This window comes from Urocitellus parryii, chromosome 11, assembly GCF_045843805.1.
Source record: "Urocitellus parryii isolate mUroPar1 chromosome 11, mUroPar1.hap1, whole genome shotgun sequence".
In the NCBI taxonomy this organism is placed as follows: domain Eukaryota; kingdom Metazoa; phylum Chordata; class Mammalia; order Rodentia; family Sciuridae; genus Urocitellus; species Urocitellus parryii.
The window spans coordinates 19,290,079-19,303,881 of NC_135541.1; the positions used below are offsets into that span (position 1 = coordinate 19,290,079).

The 13,803-nt window shown below is 58.7% G+C and overlaps 1 protein-coding gene across 1 annotated transcript in view; it reads right to left on the bottom strand.

Annotated features, from left to right (window-relative positions):
- The window catches only part of Adgrb2 (adhesion G protein-coupled receptor B2), a 34,949-nt gene extending 22,103 nt beyond the window's left edge, over positions 1-12,846 (bottom strand). Inside the window, exons 1-2 of the mRNA XM_026391689.2 lie at positions 12,785-12,846; positions 5,308-6,121 (exon numbers count right to left, since the gene is read on the bottom strand). Coding sequence (XP_026247474.1) covers positions 5,308-6,106 — 799 coding nt within the window. The 5' untranslated portion in view covers positions 6,107-6,121; positions 12,785-12,846. The remainder of the gene's footprint in view (positions 1-5,307; positions 6,122-12,784) is intronic.
- Positions 12,847-13,803: the final 957 nt, after the last annotated feature.

The following is a 13,803-nucleotide window of genomic DNA, read 5'->3' on the forward strand; positions in this document are numbered from 1 at the left end:
CCCCTTCCAATGACTCTTCTTCTTCAGGCCATGAACCTACCCCCAGTCCCCCACCCATGTGGCCAGAAGCCCCTGGAGAACAGGGACCATCTGACTCAGTCGGCCTCCTCCACAGTGCCCAGTTTTCTCTCACTGCCTCAAGCCCCGGGTCACCAGGATGCGGTCCCAGTGTCTTGAGATGGCAGTCCTAGCCTTTGGCCCTGTCTCCAGCACTCGGGATGTCACCCAGCAACTCGTCTTCTTATAGCTCCTACCCGCAAGTTTGGTACCCCCACACCCTTGCACAGGCTGCCTCCTCTGCCTCTAAGCCCTCCGGAGTGAGGCTTCCCGAAGCCTGGGGCGGGGACGTGGGACGGCTTACACGCGAGCCATGAAGATACGCCATATCCAGACTGGGGAAGTTAGCCCCTTCCCAGGTCTCTGAATCAGGGTGACAAGTGGCTGATCTGTCTGGATGGTGGGGTTTGTGCCTGTTGTCCAGATGTAATAAATAGTGCCCACCCCTCCGTCAAACCCTCAGGTACACAGCTGAGATGACCTGTTATACAGGCACCTTGATTCTAATCCTTCCAACTCCACGACAGATAAAGTCTCTGTGTAATCCCAGACTCTCACACATCCCCACCCCATGCGAATTTCTCTTTCTAACAAATGGAAAGTCAGGAAGAACAGCCAGCTAAAATTGAATAACTCTCTTTGTTTTCACTGTGGTTGCTTCTTTGGTTATCTTCTATTTCAGATAAGTGATTCTCTTTCCATTAACGATATGAAATTTCTTTCTAATATGTTAAATTTACAAAGTAATTAAATTTAGGGAGAAATGTCACAGGCTAGTGAGTTCCTATTCATTCCTCAAAACCCACCTCAGAGTCACCTCCTGTAGACTGCCTTCTCGCCCCTTTGGGGCCCAGTCCCCCATTGATCCTCCCTTGACATCTGGCCCATGCACTGTTGGACCTATTACACTAAATGATGATGACACAGCAGCCATTTGTCAGGGATCTACCACGTGCCCAGTGCTGGGGTTCGCATGTCTCCCAAGGCTTTGTGTGTTGATGTTCAATCCCCATTGGGAGGTTGTAAGAGGATGGGAACTTAATCTCACTATGGTGTTCAGAGGTGGGGCCTTTAGGAGGTGATTTGGGTTAGGAAAGGCCATCAGGGTGAAGCCCCCAGGATTAAATCTTGGTGGCTTTCTATACCTGTGCACACCCTGTCTCTTGCCATGTGATACCCTGCACTACCTAGGGACTCTGCCAGCCAGATGTCCATCACCAGATGTAAGCCCTTGACCTTGGAACAGAACTGTGAGCCAAAAACCTCTTTTCTTTCCAGCTTACCCATTCCGTGGTATTGTCATTAGCAACAGAAGACAGACCGGGGCAGCCAGACACTGTGCTAAGCACTCCCCACGCTCCTGCGCGTAATTCTCTCCATTCACTATTCCTGATGGCGGAATGCCTCTCACTATCGCCATTTTACAGGTGGTGAAATATAACTTGCCCGTGGACACAAAGCAAGGCCGTGGCGAGGTCAGGAATTGAACCCAGGGCTGGGCCACTTCAAATCTGTGTACACTAGCGGTCACTCCACTGCACTGCAGGGCTTAAAGTGTGCCTCCATGCTGATCAAGACATGACCACGTGTGTGAGGACTGGCTGGAACTCAGTCCCCACTGAGAGGCCTGGGGGAGTCTGAGCCGCGCTGCTCGTTCTCAGGTAGAACGCAGTGCTCGGGTGGCACACACCTGGGCAAATAGGACCTTCCAGGAAACACCGCTGCCACCATGTGCTAGGCCTCCCCCACCCTGTCCTGAGAGGGGGCCTGTCTCCTCACTATCAGGCCTGTCCCCTGAATAGGCAGGGGACCCCACCTCCTGCACCAGACCAGACTGGCCAAAAGGAGCAATGGAACCTGTCCTGCAGGGGACAGTAGTTGAGCTGGGCTTAAAGGATGAGGCATTCTGAAAAACTAAGGGCAGAGGGCACTCCAGGGTGGGGAACAGCCCCAGCAAAAGCAAGGAGACTGGAAAGTAGGGGCTCAGGGGACAAGGAGGAGCGTCAGGTTGGAAGGGTAGGAGAGTAGAGGGAAGGCTGGGTCCAGGATGGGGCTAAAACATCTGGCTGAGCAGAGCTCTGGCAGAGCTGGGAAGGCCTGGGACGCTGGACCAGGGAAATGATGCACAGAGAACAGGGGATCCTGACGTCCCAAGGCGAGTAGCACCTTGTCCAGGTCACACACCAACAGAGGCAGAGTAGGGGTCTGAACCCACTCTTACCTCCCAGGAGACCCCAGGCTCACCTGACAACCACACCTCAAGAATAGAACCTGGATGATGGAGCAGATGGGCCAGCAGCACCCAGTCACGGATGGGAGAGTGCCCCAAGGGGACAGAGAGGACAGCTGAGGAAGAAAGGGAGGCACATGGGGGCTCTTCCTCCAAGTGTCATTCAGCACAGCCATCCCCAGGAGCTGGTGCCTCCTCAAGCCTGGAACGGAACTACAGGCTGGTGGCCAGTCCTCAGGAGCTGGGCTCCGCAGCTGGTGCCACCTCTGTGACCCGCCTTCCAGCCTCAGCCTCAGCCAGCCTCTGTGCCAGTGCTGCGCGAGCTCCTTCCTGCCTGCCTTCCTTTTCTTCCTCTCCCCACACTTAACAGATTGCGGCAGCAAGATGGCACAAATTTATGGCTCAACTCACCAAAAATAACAAGAGATCTATCAAAGGCAGTTTGCGTGAAATTAACAGGCGCCTGTACCCTCTTGTCAAACGCACTCAGCTCTGAGGAGGGCCAAGCACCTCACTTGGTCACTGCCAGTAGTCCCCAGCCTCTTTGCTCTTTCAGTACCAACCCAAGCTCACCCTCTGTGGTCTTGCTATTGAGCAGCTCCCAGGTGTGCCAGGTAGGTAAACCCAGCTCCCCTGCCCCTGGCTGGAAGAGGGGTAGCGTGGAGGTCTCGCTCTTTCTGTCACCACCGTTCCCACAAGTCTCACTATCTGGCAGCTCCATGAGCCAGGCAACTCTCAGGGAGCTTCGTAAAAGACATGGACGGAGGATGTGGAGAGGGTCCAAGGGCTTGGCAAAGGTGGCACTGCCACCAACACAGGATCCTCCAGGTCCTGAGGATGCCTCAGACCTGCAGACACACCCTGACATGGGCAACAAACTGAGTCATGTGCCTGCCGTCTCTCCATCAGGAAGGTTGGACAGGAGGGAGGAGGTGGCGGAGCAGAAGAGCCTCCTGCTTGCAGGGGAGAGGAAGGGGCTAAGCCAGCCAGCTCTTGGGACCAGGGTGCAATTTGAGGTCACTTATGCCGGCTGATGCCACTTTGTCCCATGCCAACTCCTGAGAGGAGCCCTCCTTAAGAGCAACCACATGGAGACATGCCAAGTAGGACGGGGAAAGAGCACAGGTCAGGCTTGGGAACAGCTTGGAGCACCAGCTCAGGGCTCCCTGCTCAGAGATGACACCAGTCCTCATGCCCAAGAGCAGTCGGCCATCTAGTCTCCATCTACCTCCAGTCCCCAAGGTCCCTGCAGAGGCTCTGATGATGGCCTTCCCACCACCAGCCCTTCTGACCCCTCGTGGTACCCCAGTTTCCAACCAACTCCTGCTTCCGGCTTTAACCAAACCCAGCTGGCGGCTCCTGGCTCAGGCTCCACATGGCAGCCTGCCCAGAGGTGCCTGCCCATGAGGGCAGAGCCCTGCTTCATCCACTGCAAACCACTGGACCAGTGGACCACAGGGAGAGGCAGACAAAAGAACCTGCCCTCTGCCAAGCAGAATGGGGAAGGCCCCCAAGAGTGACGGGCAGTGGCGGCCACTCAGGAAGAGCCATAAACCTCCTGATATACGCCTGGCGCTCTCCACCGATGTTCGACAAAGAAGCAAAATTCAATTTCTTCCTGCAGGCACTAAATCCCAGGCCAGCCTCCAGGGCCCGTAACCTGCCCACAGGCTGGCTGTCACTCAGACGGCTTCATCGACTGCTGTTAAGAGGCCAAGCTGGCCTGGGAAAGGCCACAGCAAGGCCACTGGGCACTCACCATTCATGGGCATAATGCCAGATGTCTCATGGGGTAACCAAGAAGTCCCCCTTCCAAAGCACTGGGAGAGGCTACTGTCATTATAACACCTCCTCTAATTCAGGAATATCTCCCCATTTTACAGACAAAAAAACTGATGTCTTTGTTACTCAAGGCAAGAGTTAAAAGCAGTGCCCAGCTCCAGGGCTCTAGCCTCCAAAGCAGGGATAGGGACAGGCCACACCCTCCAAACCTCCCTGCAGCCCTCACATGAAGTCCCTGACCCCTCATGAAACCCAGATGCCCCTCCTGACTTCCACCCTTGTGTCCCCTCGCAGGTAGACCAGCACTTGTTATCCAAATGGGGAAACTGAGGCTAAGGGTGGAGAGGGGCACCCTCTATGTGGACCAGCTCCCAGATTTGCCTCCCTCCCGCCCCATGTCCTTGACCCCTGTTCCCTGCCAGGCCCCCTGACCAGTCCCCAGCCCAGCACTGTTCAGCAGGCATGCAGGATCCAGACAAGGGGCTTGGGGATTTTGAAGCTTCAGGAAGCAGGTCAGTGGTCATGGCCATAGGAGCTGGGGTGGTGCGGGAGCAGGCAGGACTCAAGGGCTTGCAGAGCTTTTGCCCAGTCAGCAGGAAGTTCCAGCAGCTGGCGGCCTCCATCCCAGAAGACATGGGCCCACAAGGGGAGAGGGGATGCTGGGAGCAGAGCCAGCCCAGCCCTCTAAGGCAGCCTGGAAGCTCAGGCCTCTTCACCCAAGCACACTCTTCCTCGTTTCCTTCTGCCCTGACCCTGGGACACTGCCAAAAATCACCGACCCGTGTGGGCAGGAGTACATCTCTGCTCCTGCCTACTCCAGCCTTCAGGCAAACTTGTCACCTTGCAGTGCCAGGGCCTGCCACGGCCACTCCGAGCTTGGGGCCTGGAATGCCCTCACTACTCCTTTGCCATCTCCCCCCACTTGTCCTTTGGGTTTTTGTTCCTGCTCCACTTCCTTTAGGAAGCCGCCCCTGGCTGCCCAGCTAGGGGGTCCCTTCCTGGGTTCCAACATCACTGCACTGTCTCATCTGTACCCATTCATCCACCCAGACTGCACACTCTTCCAGACTGAGGTCTGACCCTGATCCATTCTGATGACCCCAACATCCAGACAAGGCTGAGCAAAGGTGACATCTGTGAATGACTGCACAAATGGCCTGGGATCTGCCAGGATGAACACCAACAGACACCATACGCACCCTAGGCACCCCATCCCATCAGCCCTTGCTCAGACTCACCATATCTCATCTCGGTGGTGAATAGGTCATTGCTGCTTCCCGAGTGCAAGTCGGCCTCGGCAGGTGGGGCTGGGCCCCCAGGCACCAGAGCATTGGACAGGGTGTGGGCAGCCGGAGGACCAGGAGGCGTGGTCGTGCTGGGGCCAGCCCCCGCCTCCCCAGGGCAGCTGCAGCCTGGCTGGGCAAAGCCACAGGCCCTGCCTGCAGCACGGCCACACTCCTCACTCCAGCGGCAGAGCACACCGCAGGTGAACTGGCTGGAGTTGTTGTTGTTGATGAGTAAGACCTCAACAAAGCGGAAAGCCAGGGCGGCGGGCGCCAGCAGGCGCGGGGCCTCGGAGGGCTCTGCTGACAGGCACAGCTGCACGAAGTTCTTGTCGAAGTGCAGGAAGGTGAAGGGGCCTGAGCCGCCACACAGCTCCAACCCCGCCGCTGCCTCCTCCTCCTCCTCTGGCCGCCCCACCTCTGACTCTGCCTGGGCCACCACCTCCTCAGGGCTAGGCCGCAGGCAGGTAAAGTTGACCAGATAGTGGTCCAGGGGCAGCAGGCGGGGGGCAAAGTGGGCGCACACCTGCTCCTGGCGGTTGAAGCGCAGGTAGAGGGAGTACTTGGTGGGGTCAGGGTTCTCCAGGGTCCAGGAGCAGCCCGAGGCGATGGTGGGAAAGAGGTCCTGCAGCGAGAAGGCCCCGTAGAGTACACCCGAGGCCAGGGCGGAGCAGGCACTGGGGGCAGGGTCGAAGGCGGTGGCCAGGCGCAGGGACAGAATCACAGACAGTAAGAGGGGACAGGCTGGGGTCATCCTATGTCCCTTGCCCTGTGGAGAAAGACAAAGGTCAGTGGGTCCCCACATAGCCGGCTCTGAACCTCCCTGGCCATCGAACACAGAGGGCATCTGGTCAGTCACTCAGGTCCACCTGTGTGATCTCAGACAAAGGACTTGACCTCTCTGAGCCTCAGTTCCTTACCTGTAGAATGGAGTGGTGGCAGTACCTACCTCACAGGTTTCCTACAAGGGTGAAGTAAGATAGATGAGGGCGGGCTCAGGAGAATGTTGGGACCTTGTCAGACCTTAACACCTAAGGCTTTAGTGTTGTCACTGTCATCCTGCGGTTCCTCCCATGGAGCTCATCAACCACAAGCATCTGGGCCAGACGTTGGGCTCCAGTGCTATCCCCACCACCGAACCTTTATCCCCCATGACTGTTGCTCTCAGTCACAGCGTGTCGTGATCAGCTGTGAGGAGTGTCATTCGTAATCCAACAGTAATTGTCAAAGTGCTGATGTTTGACAACGATTTGCTTTTTTATAAATCAGAGCAATTCAAGGTTATTCCCGGAACGATGTCATTCTCACTCATGCTTCACTGAGTGGGAAGAAAGGGGTGGAGTTAGCCAACATGCAGGGGCCATGCCCAACGCAGCCAAGCCCATGGGAGGCAGCGTGAAAATCAAGCATGTCATTGTTGTGGGTTTCCTGGTTGGAACATGGCGGACAGACATCCAGCAAAGGCATGCTGAGCTTAAGCCACAGCCCAACCAGCCACCTACTGACCAGACAAGCCTCAGTTTCTTCATCTGCACAATGGGCACAGGAATTCCCCTCTAGCCTCTCTCTTCCCCTCCTGTTCCATGGGATTATCCTCCAAGGCTTGGCAAAGGACTGCTACCCCTGTTAAAGCCACCAGCTCACCATGACCCCTATCCTTTGCTATTTCCCTGGGGTTCACCTCATAGTCTTCAATCTACTGAGTGGGGACCAGAGTTTATAGACTTGTACCTTCCCTTAAAGGGGCTGCACTAAGCTGAGCTGCCAGCAGGTGGGACTGTACTCTAGGCTCTAGGTGTCCAGGACCCTATCCCAGGGCAGTCAGGCCAGAGGGGATAGGAGCTGAGCAGGAGAGAGATGCAGGTGCCCTCCCACCCACCAGGCCAGGCCGAACCACTGCCCACAGTCTCCCAGGCTCCTCCCCACTGACTGGCAAATGCAGCCTGGAGTGAGGTCTGAATGTGCCTCATTTCCAGGCCTACCCCACAAGTGACCCACAGAGCTCCCTGTTCCCAGCCACAGCACAGCTCAGAGCCCTGAATGGGTCCCTAGAGCCCAGCTCTTCCACATCAAAGGAGAAAAGATGAGGCTTGGAGAAGGAAGGCCACCTGCTCAAGATGACACAAGAATGGGCCAGTTGGGCCTGGAATTCAGGACCTGAGGCTCCAGCCCTTATTTCTCCCACCAGGAGTCCCTTGCTCCCTCCCTTTGCTTGTTGCTCACAATTCAAGCCAAACGGACAAGCTATGCACTCTGGGAACTGAGTGGCAGGCATAGGATAATACACAGGTATGGGAGATTTTCCCAAGACACAGCTGCTCCCTGGGGACAGATTTCCCCTTGGCAGTTCTAAGCAGCAGGAAGGGGGGGCAGCAATTATCATTCCAACCCTTGCTGCAGCATCCACGACACTCCTCCATGCCCCAGATCCCAGATCCCCACATGCTGCTCCTCTGAGCCAGGCCTAAGCCCAGTCACAAACACAAACAAGCCACCTGCCCCTCCCCAGCCATGCAGGAGGTGGGAGGAGGGTGGTGGAGGCCAGCTTAGGGCACTAAGGAGAAGCAGCACCACCCTCCTCCAAAGGCCACCAGCAACCAGAATAGTCTGGGGTCTCCCCAACACTCCTCATCAGAGCTTTAAAAAAAAGGGAACCATGACCTTCCCTATCCCACATCACGCCTGTCCCAAACTGTTCAACCCACCCAGCATACTGTGGCACCAGCAAAGCCAGCAGCTGATGATGAGTGACATCCAATCCCCCCCACTGCCCCCAATTATTTTTAAGCAGGCTGCAAAATTCAGGCCATGGCTACAGCTCAGCAGAGAAGAGGTGGGGGCTCATTATAACTGACCTCCCCTCTCCCACAGGGCAGGGAACCTCCCCCACTCCGCACCCGCACCTTAGCAGACGTGAGCTTGAACATCCTTGTGCCCTAAAGACACACACAAAAGCATGCAAGCACAGGCATGTGTGTAGGCAGGCGTTCATAGGTGCTGTAATGGATGAGCACACACAGACATACACAGATTGGTGAAAACCACAGATGCGTGATCTCACACTTCACAGGAATGCTCACACATGTGCCAATGTAGAGACACACACCTGCACACATAAAGAGAGATGTACACATACTCCCAAGTGTGAACACACACAGGTTCAGCATATGACAGCTAAGGATCAGGTGGGATCTGCCCCTCCCGGTGTTCTGAAGCCTGGTACCTCTGCTGCCGCCAACCCATCAGGAAGCATGAGATCCACACCTCCAGAGCCACCGCCGGGCTTCTCCAGAACTGAGCCACCTGTAAACGCTGCCCAAGCCTCCTCATCCACTCAGTCTCCTTCCAGCATTTTGAGACCTCACCCTGGGTGTGTATGGCCCTCATCCTGCTGCGGGGGTGGGGGGTGCTGGGCTGGCTTCTTATATGTCTCTTCCCACCCCTCAAAATAAGACAAAGATCCAATTCCAAGTTGAGTCAAAGACAGCCATTGATTCACTGAAGACCCTCCAGGATGTGTGTGTGTGGCAAGGGCCTGACCTGGGGCAACTGGCCCAGAGTCCTCCCCCTAAGCCACCCCCAGAAGGGAGTTCCCTTCCTGCCCCACCCCTATTCTCAGAACCTCACAGAAGCGCCCCTCTTGCCTGCTGAGGTCCAAGTCACTGCCTCTGGGAAGGCTCATTGGGTTGAACCCTAACAGTGGCTTTGCCAACTTTGAGCCCAGGAAGACAACAAACACCCAAGGCACAAGAGCTAGAGAGGAGAAGCAGGGAAGTCGGCTACAAGGAAGAACTTCCTGAGGTACAAGGAAGAACTTCCTGATGGAAAGGGTCAAAAGGCCTCCTCCTTTGGGACCTCTCGGGCTGACATGGGTGAGGAGTTACCTGCAGCAATCTCAATCTCAAGAACCCTGTCCTCCAGTTCAGGAACCCCAGCAAGCTCAGAATCCCACTCTGTCCAAGTACACTCGGGTCCCCTTCCTCTCAGACCCCACAGGCCCGCCCAGCCTTAAATTCCCCTTCTGTACCAAAAAAGGAATCCTAGGCTTCGCAACAGCTTTAAATGGCCAAGATAAGGCTGGGGCGGGAGGGGGGATGTTGCATAAAGCGGCAGGGAAGGGGCGCCTCGGGGTCCGGGATCCCCGAGATTGACTCGGGTCTGCCAGGCCAGTTGTGAACCGGGACGCTGGGCGGCCGGGAACCCCAAGCCCTGGCCGCGGGCGGGGGGAGGGGGAGGGGCGGGGGAGGGGCACGGCGACGCACACATCCGTCGCGTTTATCCACCTGGCAGCTCCAATTCGCCCGCCGGTCACTCACCCTCCGCCTCTCATGCTCTTGCTGCCCGGCGGACCCCGGGCCACTACACAGGCGGGGACCCCCATTCGGGTCCTCCTGGTCCCCTGCCCAAGCACCGACCGGAGGGCAGGGTGCTCAGGGACTCCTCTCCCGAAGCTGTGGCATGCAGGAAGGCGCGCACCCACCATCCTGCCTTGGAGCTGGTGGGCGGGACCGCGGGGAGCTGGTGCCCTCGGTGCGGCCCTCTGTCCCTGACTGGCACCGAGGGTCGCTCCGCACCACTCTCGGGGTCCGCCTGCCACGAGGAGCGGGACTCCAGCGGGGGGGCCTCCTGAACGCCTTAAGGAGGTTTTGAAAGGCAAACTGACCGAGGGGACGAGGGGTGGCCGCGACCCCGGGGGGCGGTGCTGCACGGGAGGCAGGGGAGGGGGCGGTGACTCAGCCGCCCTCCGCCCGCCTCCCCGGAACTTTGCAGCAGCTGGAGCCGCCGTTGCTACAGGAACCGAAAGCTTTTGTTCCCTGTGTCAGGGCTGCCCCGGGCGGGCGGGTGGCTGGGAGGCTGCCACTCCCCGGTGGGACCCAGGTCCGACCACACTGCCCAGAGGACTTCCAGTGGAGCAGAACGCCACGGGTTCGCCCCCCTCCGTCCCTCCCTTTCCCTTGCCGGTTGTTCACTGTGCACTCAGGCCAAAGCCAGGTCTCTTCAAACTCCTTGAACCCTCAGGCCAGGTTCCCTAACTCCGACCTGCGATGCTAACCGCCCTGCAAAGTTTCCTGGTAGTGTCTGATCGTCTTGGAGGAAGTAGAGGCTCCTGTTGGCCCCAGAGTGGCTGATTTCCCACAGTGGGCCTTTGGGAGTCCTGATGGGTTTCTTCTCTGTACTGATGCCACCTTCCCAGCCTTTACACTTGAACCTAGACCTCAGAGACCTTGGCCTGGTATTCATGGTTGCCTCTATGGCCAGAGCTGATGCCAGAGAGATCCAGTGGAATGCTGCAGAACTATTGAGGAGAGATGGGTAACTAACAGTCACAGGCCCCATGGATTCATAGCGGCTGGAGGGTGTTGCTGAAGGTGTTTTCTGTCTTTATTATCCTGGGGATTGGAGTGAAGACAAACCGCCCAACACACCTACCATTATTAATTGATAGGTGCCACACACTATACGAACAATCTAATTTCATTCTCTCAACAAGTATATGAGAAAGCGAACACTGACCCATTTTACAGAGGGTCAACTGAGGCTCAGAAAGGTTAAATAGCTTGCCCAGGTCACATAGCTTTTGAACCCAAGTCAGCCATCTGACCAAAAGCGGAGTTCCTCACTGCTTTCTCAGCTTCATGACATGGGGATTGATTGTTAGAGAAGGGAGCAGAGACCAGCTAGGACAGTCCTTTGTATTAGGGAAGTGCCCATGGGGCAAACCTCCCTACCCCCATCCCAACCCCACACAAACACCAGTCCCTTTCTGAAAAATGACAGGGGAAGAGCATCAGGGAGGAGGAACACAGGCTAAGCAGGGCAGGAGAGGAGAAGACCCCTTGCCTTATCTCAGCACACTTGGTGGGGAGATGAGGAAGACACTCATCTCCCGACCACCTTCACTAGGACATACCCTGTGCAGTGCCCACAGTGACTCCCACCCCTGTGGCAGTGCAGCTCTGGACGCTCCCCAGATGCCTACCCTGTCCCAGGGTCAGGTGGATTCCCCAAAAGCCTACTTTGTGCCCAAATCAGACAGAGCCCACCTTTGCCTCTACCCCACCCCTGGGGAGTGCATGAGGTAGACGGACAGAATATCCCTGGAGACCCCTGTTTAAGCCCACACAAGCCCATCCAGACAGTCCTGAAGCCAGGGGCCAGTCCAGCCGGTCTGTGCTTGACGTTCAAGGGGCTCCTGACTTGATGCTGGGATGAACCCGCCACCCCTCCCCATCCTCAAAGCATAGAACCTGACCTCAGGAGTGTTTGGACAGCGCTAGCACCAGGGGATACCCAGCATTGCCCACCACTCTCATCCCCAGGGACTTCCCGGAGCCAGTCCTGCAGCCGCTGTAATGCTCCGGCTGCGGAAACCCGGGGTTGCCCGCGGGAGGAGAAGGGGCGGCGGGTCCTGGGCTGCGGGCAGGGGGCGCCAGAGGACTCCAAGGGGCCCGGCCGGCAGCTGGCGAGGCAGGCAGGCGGGCAGCATCTCTGGGCCCGGGCGCCCCTCCCCCCGCGGGTAACAGACCCGGTCGCCCGCTCTGCATCGGCCGCGGCGCGGAGGACTTCCAGCGGCTGTGCTCTCCCCGACCGAGCCCATTGCGGGAGTGGCCACCAACTTCACAGCCTACAATCCACAAATCATGCCGGCCCCCGGGGTTGCGGGAGGGTGCGTCTGGTGCCCGGCTCTTTGCCCAGCATTGGGAGAAGAGGGATGAGGGGTTCGGCCAAAGATGAACACGGGAGTCAGGAATGCCGGTCCAGTTGAGATCTCGGCCAGAGGGAAAGGTCTTGGGGAAAACATGGGGGACACAGCCCCAATTCCAGGCTGGGGGGAGGGGACTTGCAGCAGAGATTGGCGAGGGAAGGAGGGACTCTGGACAGATATGGGGGAGGGGGCACTCGGGACAGAAATAGAGGGGAAGCATGGTCAGGGTACAGGAACGACTCTCAGCAGAGATGAAGTGGAGGAGAGGACCAGGGTCCTGCATCCAGACTAGGAGAGGAGTTGGAGGGGGAAGACAGTGGAGCTGCAGGTTGGTGAGAGGGGTTCTAATCAAGATGAAGGGGCGCGCTGCCCGGATCGGGGCCGAGACAGGGAAAGACTCGAGACAGCGATGTGGGGACTGTCTGGGTCAGGATTCTAAAGGCGGGGCGGGGGGAGGGAGTTTAACATAGACCATAAAGGGTCGATCCAGGCTGGGGGAGGGGGTCAGAAAAAGGACTCACCAGAAATGAAGGGGGCCTAGACCCCAGGCTTGGGAGTTCCCAAAAAGACGGGTGGGTGAGCGTTGAATAGACTCTCAGGCGGAGGGAGAATTCAGCCGAGATGGGTTTAGAAAAGCGCCCCGAGTGCGGGCTGGTGCGGAAACTCAGTACCGCGCCGGGAGGGTTCTGTGCGGGGCCGGGTGAGGGTCTGGGGCCGAACACTCACCTGGGCACAGTCAGCAGCAGGAGCGGGGGCCGGCGCTGGCGGAGGCGGCCACGGGGCGCAAGTTTGCCATCCCTAAGGCAGGGGCCGGGCCGGGCGCAGGGCAGCTCGCTGCAGCCGCGCGGAGGGCCGGGACTCCCGCTCCGCGGAGCCGCGGGTGCAGAAAGGCGCCGTGGAACAGCGCGGGGCGGGCGGGCGGGCGACGGGCCGGGCGCGGGCTCCTGCCGCCGCCACCGCCGCCTCCTCGCCGCGCCGCCCCCCGTTCCCCCGCCCCGAGCACCGCCCGCGCCGCGCGCCGCCTCCTATTCGCGGGCGGCGGCCGCAGCCCCAAGCTCTAAAAACCCATGCCGCATCCTCTTCGGTCTCCGACCGCCACCGCTGCCGCCGCCGACGAACCGGATTCCTCCGGCCGCTCCGGCCGCTGCCCGCAGCGCGCGCCGGGCCGAGTGACGGCCGAGACGGGACGCGGCGCCTGCGCGGGCCGGGCCCGGGAGGGGGCGCGCGCCGGGCCAGGCGCGAGGAGCCGCGGGAGAAGGGGCGGGGGGGCGGGGGCGACGCGCGCCGCCTCCTGTTAAAGGGGGAGCAGCGCCAGCCGAGCCCAGCGCGCCCTCCCCCTCCCCTCCCTGGGCCCCAGGCGCCGGCGCGGGAGAAGCCCCGGGTAAGCCCCCGCCCCGCCCGTGGCCTCCTGGACCGCAGAGTGAGGCGATCCGCGAGGCCCCTCCAGCGATACCCCAGGCCAGAGGCATCTAGAGCAGCCAAGGGTCTCTTGGGCCCTGGAAGCTGAGGCATTTGCTCCCCCCGCCACCACCCCGAGTGCATCGCATATTGCATGTCCTTGTGCATGCAGGCGCCGCTCATGTGCCCTGAACTTTGCATATGCATACAGGTGCCCTACGTGTGCACTGCAACATTGCTTGGTTCGGTGCATGCAAATGCTACACATATGCACGGTGTTTTAACATAGGCTTTGGTTCTGATCGCGTGTTGCTTGTTCCTGTGCAGTGGGATGCTATACGTGCACA